The sequence below is a fragment of the Populus trichocarpa genome, chromosome 4 (genome assembly GCF_000002775.5).
Source record: "Populus trichocarpa isolate Nisqually-1 chromosome 4, P.trichocarpa_v4.1, whole genome shotgun sequence".
In the NCBI taxonomy this organism is placed as follows: domain Eukaryota; kingdom Viridiplantae; phylum Streptophyta; class Magnoliopsida; order Malpighiales; family Salicaceae; genus Populus; species Populus trichocarpa.
This window is the reverse complement of record NC_037288.2, coordinates 10695425-10703633: the sequence shown is the minus strand read 5'-3', so window position 1 is coordinate 10703633 and position 8209 is coordinate 10695425. Positions and strand designations below refer to the sequence as shown.

At 33.4% G+C, this 8209-nt stretch overlaps 1 protein-coding gene across 2 annotated transcripts; it reads left to right on the top strand.

The window, feature by feature from the left end:
* The first annotated feature begins 589 nt into the window (after nt 1-589).
* LOC7463059 (agamous-like MADS-box protein MADS2) lies at nt 590-7850 on the top strand. Of its 2 annotated transcripts, none has more exons than XM_002306015.4 (9): nt 590-756; nt 1046-1239; nt 4506-4584; nt 5432-5493; nt 5680-5779; nt 6492-6533; nt 6614-6655; nt 7253-7392; nt 7562-7850. In XM_002306015.4, the coding sequence occupies exons 2-9, from the start codon at nt 1055-1057 to the stop codon at nt 7647-7649; spliced, it is 738 nt and encodes a 245-aa protein (XP_002306051.2). In that variant the 5' UTR covers nt 590-756; nt 1046-1054; the 3' UTR covers nt 7650-7850. The 2 variants fall into 2 exon arrangements, with proteins under 2 accessions (XP_002306051.2, XP_006384290.1); XM_006384228.3 differs by having other exon boundaries at nt 703-952.
* The last annotated feature ends 359 nt before the right edge of the window (nt 7851-8209 follow it).

Sequence of the window (8209 nt, the reverse complement as noted above, 5' to 3'; positions counted from 1 at the left end):
GATTTCTCAATGCCCCAAACAGTAACGCCGTAATCAGACAACCTCATCCGGAGAAGCCAGATCAAGAACTTTCTCCAGTATCAAACCGACACGTGGAGGAGCTTCATTTTAAGGAAGAGGACTTCTTTCTGCCACGTGTGGAAACATCTGGAAATGACAAATTGATGCCCCATAAAATTTTCTTACATGAAAGGACCACTGACCCATTTTTACCCCCCACCGCAGCGCGTGACCACACTTACAACCCTACCTCCAACAACACTGACACAATGACCGAGACGGTGGCGCGTGATACACTCTCCAAACTTAGAACTTACGTTCGTAATCAATGATGTGACAAAAAAGTAAAAACCAAGAAGCTTTGAAAGCTAATAAATGAATTTACTTTATATATATATATATATATATATATATATATCAATTCTTCAAGAAAATTGTAAGGAAATTATTTTTTTTCAATATAATTTATAAATATAACTATATAAATGCGAAAGACATACATAATACAGATTAGGAGATACTTAATTAGGAGAAAGTCAAGTAGAGAACCCCATTGCCGTTAATACTGAAAAATAAAACAGTAAAATACACAGAGGTTGCATGTAACTAGAAAGAACAGCTAACCCTAATTAAGCTGCATTTCTTTTCTACAGAAAAGGTTATATATATATACAGAAAAGAAGAAGACAACCGAAGTACTTCTTTAAACTTCTAACTTTCTCTTTCTTCAAACTTTTGTTGTTCTCTCTATTATTGGTGGGTCTTTCTTTCTCTCTAGGGTTTCTTTAAAATATCTAACTTTCTCTTCGTTTTTCACATATTTGGTTACAGTTTGGGTTCTGATTCCTAAAAGTTTAGATCACCTTCTTCTTGCTCTTGAGAGAAGAACAAGAAACGAAAAAAAAAACAAAAGAAAAGGAAAGATATAAAGGAAATAAAGACTAATACAAAAGTAAATATATCATTAACTTATATGGTTGGATTTATGTATTAATTATAACGAAAGATGGTTTTTTATTTGGTTTTTTTTGGCTTGTGATTATAGTTAAGGAATATGGGGAGAGGTAGAGTGGAGCTGAAGAGGATAGAGAACAAGATAAACAGGCAGGTGACATTTGCAAAGAGGAGAAATGGGTTGTTGAAGAAAGCTTATGAGTTATCTGTGCTCTGTGATGCTGAGGTTGCTCTCATCATCTTCTCTAACCGTGGCAAGCTCTACGAGTTTTGTAGCACATCTAAGTATGACCCTTTTCTTTTTCTTTCTTATCGCAATCTTTTAAGCCATTTTTTTAAGAAAATAATAATCTTAGGTTGGATCCATTTATCGTCTATCTTTATTTGTTCATGGACTTGATATTTTGTGTGATTCTTGTCCCAGAGAGCAAGCTTATTTGAATCTCTTTCTATCTAACAATTTTTCTGAGTTTATTTTTTTCTGAAACGATCACTTTTCAAGTTTGATGGTAATCAAGGTTAAGAATTCGGTGAAGTATATACAATTTTACTGTTTTGTTTTGTTGTGATCTTTGTGAAGCTCAAATCTATTAGGTTTTTGTTTGATCTTCTCGGTGTGATTCATACTTCATGGGATCTGAATTAAATTTGAAGTCTTTCTGTTGTTCATGATTGAGATCTTGATGTTTGCTTTGGTGAGCTATAGAGTACCTAATTGATCAAGCATTTATATTAAGGTGATCTATTCAATAGTAGCTCAAGATTCCTCTTTTTCTCTCAAGAAATTTCAAATTCTTCGACAAAAAAAACTCCATTGCTTCTTTTGTTTTCTCTTCTAATTTATCTTTCCCCTAGGTTGAAAAAACAACAAAAGAAACTGATATATCCAGCGGCCGGTAGCTGGTAGCTCTCCATTAAATGAGGTTGAGTTGATTATCCAGGAAACCTATTCTTACCCATTAGACAATTTGGGTTCGTTAGAGAAAACTTTGGAGTGTGAAAAGGCTGAGAATTACTTGGCCATGATAAGTGTTATCTGCTAGGTATAGAAAGTACTTCTCCCTTGTTACATGGTTCTTCCAGAAATCCCTGTATGCACCTGATTCAATAATGAAAGTACTGTGGTTATTAACTAAACTTACAATAAATGTACGATTTCTTTTAGAAATTCTAGTAGCATAAGATTTTGGATATTTTACACTTTTCTTGGGATTTGTTCACTTGAGTACGAGTTTTTTTTTAAAAAAAAAAAATGAAAAGGAAACTAAGCATGTAGTGGATTAATTTAGTGCGAGATATTAGCAAACTCCATTCTAGATTCTTGAGTGTTTCAAAACCTTTCTTCTTCTTCTTCCTCTTCTTCTTCTTTTAAACGTCTCAGTGCAACTATGCATGTGTTTGTTGCTATTATTTAACTTCTTACAACAAGCAAGCGGGTCTAGAGATTGCCATTAGAAATGTACGTAAAACTGACATTAGCTAGGGTTTTTATCTTATAACACCAGCTACCGGGAAAATAAACATGAAATCATCAATTGATTCTCGTGTGTTTGCTACTTCTGTTGATCTTTTCGAGGAGCAAATTCTTTGATCACCAACTTTGAATGCCTTCTTTGTAGAATTTATCAGATAATAATATTGTTTGTATATTTCAATATCAATTTTCAAAAAATAAGCCTGTTATATTTATATAGTCTTCGTACACTTTTTTGTTTTCTTTTTTTTGGTAAGTAGCACAATACTATAAATATTATAGTACACGGAAAAAAATAAATCAAGTGAAATAAAAAAAAATAGAGGTCATTTTGTTTTCAGGTTTTAAGCCTTGGCCTAATCATTGAATTGGAAAAGATGGATGGATGTGGATCAGAACTTGAACTACGAATTGGAGTTTGAAACATATGGATTTCTTAAATATTATACTGTTAACTTTAAAGTTTTTTTTGGGGTAAAGTTGAAGAAGAAAAGTTTGGAAATGGAGTTGATTTTAGAGTTTTCATAAGTTAAAGATCATATAGATTGCAAGAAATTTAAAGGTTGTAAATGAAAATTTTTGTTTGTGAAGGAATTAGACTGTTACTTCAAAGTTGGGTTTTAATATTGGTTTTGATTGGTGTATTTGTTATTAACCTATTCAGGAATTTCATTACAAAAAATTTAATAAATACAAACTAAAATACCGACGGAATTTTTTCCGTCAGTAGATTTCGGTGAATTTTACTGACAGACTTTTTCGTTGCTAAATTTCTCAATAAACACTGATGGAAGTATTTCGTTGATATATACCGAGGGAATTATAGTGAGAAAAAAAAACAAAAAAAAAAACCAGAAAAGTATGATGAGGTGTAACTTTTACCAACGACTTTACTGATAGAATTAACTTGATGGTAAAGTTCTTTCATAGATATACCGATAAAAATAATCTCTCGATATATATCAACAAAATTATAGATGGTATTATAATGGGATTTAAAAAGACAAATCTTAGATTGACATAACAATTTTAAGGATCAATTGAAAATCTTAATGAGAAAATTTTAATAGGAAAAATTGATAGATAGTACTATTAGGAAAGTATATATAAACTAAAGGTACACTGATGTTTTTTATGCAAGAAAGTGTGATAGGTTTGTTTAGAAATATATGTATATAAAAAAACCTAGATTTATGATGCATGGATAGTAATATATACACAGAGAGGTTGTCATTTGGAAAGAAATAGAGGTGCTGGATCCATAAAAACTAAAAAATATACTCAAAATAGAGGTATACAGGGCCGGGCTACTCCTATTTCATAATTAACCTTGTACATCTTGATGTCAATATGACCATTAATGCAGTTTTTCAACTGCGTGGAAGGGCATGGAGGTCTTGCAATGTGTGGATGGATCAAATATCACCAGATCTTATAATTTAATCCACCTCTCGATCTCTTGTAGGAAATCAATCAGGTCATAGAAAGATGGTTAATGGCTTAATTTTAATAGTTTAGTTATGTGTACCAAATTAAAAAGAAATCAATCAAGATTTTGAGATCACAGTTTATGGAGGGTTGTCTGCAGGGATTCCCACATTGCATTTAGGGGTAAAGAAACATCTGTGTGGCTTCCAGATGATGAAACAGACAGGTTACTTTTGAGTGTGTGCCTTGATTGAGCAATTTCACTAATAGGGTTTTTTGATATTTCCGGTATAATAGATAGTACTATCATACATACAATTATATTTAATTTGATGAAATTGTTTGATCTTAAAGAAAGTTTAGCATGTGAGAACGATCAATATCTTTTATTTTTCCATAATAATAGATAGAAAGAACGATTCGTCCATACCTGAATAAATGGAGTTTTCCAAGGAAAAAAAAAAAAAAAACCCTACTAGTGACTGCTACTTTTAACTAGGAAAGTTTTTTTTTTTTTTCCTGTAAGCTCGTGATTAATACAATGGTCTTGTTTTATAAAAAATAAGAACAAAATTCCATTTTGCTTCGCTTTTTTTCCGATAATCAGACTATTTTAATTAGCCTTGTTTTATGTTTTTCCCTTTTGCAGCATGCTCAAGACCCTGGAAAGGTATCAGAAGTGCAGCTATGGTGCAGAAGAAGTCAATAAACCAGCCAAGGAGCTCGAGGTAAGCTTAGTTGTATTCTGTTTCCTACATTGTAGATGACTACAGAATAATACTATTTTTAGATACAGTACATTGAGTATTCATTATGCTTTTCTCATAATCTAACAAAATTTGTTATAACATATGATCTGTTGAAACATTTTAATAATAAATGACGTACAGGTTTTATTTAGAGTTACGCTCTTTGACTACTTTGAACGTATGGTGACATAAAAGTTACAGATATTTTCTTAGCTATAAATACCCGTCTATGCAAATTTTATGATATAAGGGAAGTATTTTCCTCAAATTAAAAACATAAGTAACAGGAACAAAAGTGAAGTATTTCCTCAAATTATTGACAGTGGGAATATCAGTAACTAAAATGGTGTTTGGATGATAAAGCTTCCTATAACTTTTACGCAAAAACAAATGCGCGAGCCACTCGCAAGATTTATTTGTATTGTTGTATTGGGGAAGCAAGCCAAAGAAAATGGCTGTCTGTTGCTTCAGTTTTTTCAAGGCTTTGCCAAATCTCATAGGCTTGAATCTTCTTAATACAAGCAATCATGATATTAGTACTCTAATTTATCAACTATCTATTAGTCCTCAATAGTTGATGATAGTTGAGGAAATAGATCAAAGTTGAGTCGCACAATATAGGAATACGTTAAGTACATAAAGAAACGAAGAAGAATTAAGGTTAAGAGTTCACTTTGCCTTTATTATAAGCTGACTTCATGCGTGCTATGGTTTTCTAACCAAGGCAGCCATCAACGTGTCATGTTCTGATCATCTATTGCATTAGAAAAACTTGAGTTATATTTCTTGGTTTGTATTTTCAACTGATTCGGGTGTATGGTAGCAGAGCAGCTACAGGGAGTACTTGAAAGTGAAAGCAAGATTTGAGGCCCTACAACGAACTCAGAGGTAACCACAATAGCAAGCATCCTGGATCGTTCTATTTAGCAAATTTTACTTTCAAGATATTTAGTTCCACCATGACATGAAGATGTTGTGATTCAAGCTGAAGTTTCTTTCCTGACCGTAAACATTTTAGTGGATGCTGCCTTGTTATCAAATATAAGCAGTTCCTATCCTTGATAAATTCTGCAGGAACCTTCTTGGAGAGGACCTCGGACCTCTGAATACCAAAGAGCTTGAGCAGCTCGAGCGTCAGTTAGAGTCGTCATTGAACCAAGTTCGGTCAACTAAGGTAATTTAATTTTTAGTGTTACTTGTTTCTTTTTAGCGTCAAGGGAACAACGAATTTCACATGCTAGTATTTCACAATCCAAATGATTTTCTGTGTCAATTTCTTGCATTAATGTTCTATGATGTTAAAGTTACATGAACCAGAAAACAAGACAAGATTACTTGGAAGATTGGGCTAAAAGGTGTTCTAGCTAACAATTAATGCTTGTATTAAGATTTCTTTTTATGCAGTTATTGTTGACTAATAGCTTTCTTTCCCTATTTCTCTCCTTTCATTTCATGGTTTTCCTCCTTAAAGATAGGTGTAGATGGCTATCTTTCTTTCAACCATTTGTTTGTGCAGCCTGTTCTAGTTGTATAGTGTATTTAATGGTCCCATCTTTGTTAGGAAAGATCAACGTTACCTTGATTAAATATGCCTTTGCTGCCCTGATCTCCACCTGTTATCAGCGTACATGCTGATCATTTTGTATCAAGCAATTCTACTGTAGTATATGTTACTTAAACTATGAGATTGTTTCTTGGCTTGGCTTGCATAGGCTAAGAACCTGCTGTTCTTATCTCTTGAGAAAGCATGTGTTTTGTATATCATGCTTCTTATTGGTTTTTGCTTGTGTTTTGTATATCATGCTTCTTATTGGTTTTTGCTGATAAGAAATACAAGTTCTTCTGCATTGTGTTTGATAATATTATTATTCCATGCCACTTTGCAGACCCAGTATATGCTCGACCAACTTGCTGATCTTCAAAATAAGGTACATAAAAGTGGTGGTATAATTAGAGTAACTCACTTTTTGTTGCTTCGAATGCTAACTGAAAAGTGTTTTGAGTACAGGAACATCTGTTGCTGGAAGCTAACAGAGGTTTGACAATAAAGGTAATGTGTTAACTTGCTATATCCAAATTGATTCCATACTTTATGAGAGGCTAGACTTGCTGGTTGGCACTTTTTAGCTCCAGGTTTATAGAAATTTGTTTTCTGCAAGATTGTCAGGAGTTATTCGTCAACATGGTTTAAAGGCCTTGCATCTTTCATGCTGATCGGATATTTAATCTTTCATTTCCCCTTAAGAATCCATATATAGTGATCTTTAAAACCAAACTCCACACTTTTTCCGATAATTAATGGATAGCAAAGTTCAGCTAGCCATGAAAGCTTCCAATAGCTACCAGTATTTCCTTTTACAATCTAAAAGTGTAAAGAAAAATAAAACCATGTTTAGTACACTTAATACTGTCTTAATTCTTACTTATACTGGAATCAGGAGTTTCCTGTTATGCTTTGGTCTCATTCTCCTCACTTTCAGTTTTTTCTATGTACTAAAATTCGGGCTAGCACACTCCAATTGTCAAATTTAGCAACAATTCAATTCTTCAGAACATGACATTCTAGACATACTAATATGCTGAAATACTCATGTTTGGTAGCTAATATGATTTGCCTTCTTGTTTTCATGTTTCTAATGTTTGGCAGCTGGATGAAATCAGTGCAAGAAATAGCCTCCGACCATCATGGGAAGGTGATGATCAGCAAAATATGTCCTACGGCCACCAGCATGCTCAGTCTCAGGGGCTATTCCAGGCTTTAGAATGCAATCCCACTTTGCAAATAGGGTAAACATTCAACTTCTCAAGATCTCTCAATCACTTTGTCATTTGTTCATTATCTAATCAGTACTGAAATCAACTATTCAAGGCTAAGCCAGTGTCCATAATATTGATTCGTCAATTTATCAGCTATATATCCTAACCTTCTTTCTGTTTGTTCATATGGTGACAACAGCTACAACCCTGTTGGTTCAGACCAGATGACTGCAACAACACATGCCACCCAGCAAGTCCATGGGTTCATTCCAGGATGGATGCTTTGAGTTTCGTGCTCTTCATTTCTCATAAAGGAACACCTACTATGTAACTTTCTCTCTTGGTGTTGGTAATGTGTAAATGATTTCAAGAGCATGTGTACTTTCATTTGGACATGAAAACTTCTGTGACTGGATTTCAGAACTTTAGCCAGGGACAAGAGGCATGTAAGAAGTTCATAATTATTGCAAGAACTTTGGAAGACTTAATTTGTTTCTCTATGATTATTTGCTTCTTTTCGAACAATGAAGTTACTGAGCTGCTCTCCCTGTGAGAAGAGACAGTGTTCAAAGCCATCTTAAGATAGCAAGATTGTTGCCATTTTACCATCTTTTTCTTGACGAGAGACCCTTATATGGCAGCTTTGCTTCATAAACACCATCCTAGTTATAAATATGTATCAGAAAAATCACCATTATATTTGATAGCAAAGAAAATCTTCATGGATTATATTTCCATATCCTCGCCTTAAAACTAGTTTTTTTTACCGATTCTCTTTTCTTTTATCACTATTCTCTTTATAGCCAAGAATAAATATGCACCACCATTAATAAACCTCAATGAAGAT

Coding starts and splice junctions, on each gene's coding strand:
- LOC7463059 (XM_002306015.4), top strand. CDS start 1,055: ATGGGGAGAGGTAGAGTGGAGCTGAAGAGGATAGAGAACAAGATAAAC. Junction 5,494..5,679: donor GCCCTACAACGAACTCAGAG/GTAACCACAATA, acceptor TAAATTCTGCAG/GAACCTTCTTGGAGAGGACC. Junction 7,393..7,561: donor AATCCCACTTTGCAAATAGG/GTAAACATTCAA, acceptor TGGTGACAACAG/CTACAACCCTGTTGGTTCAG.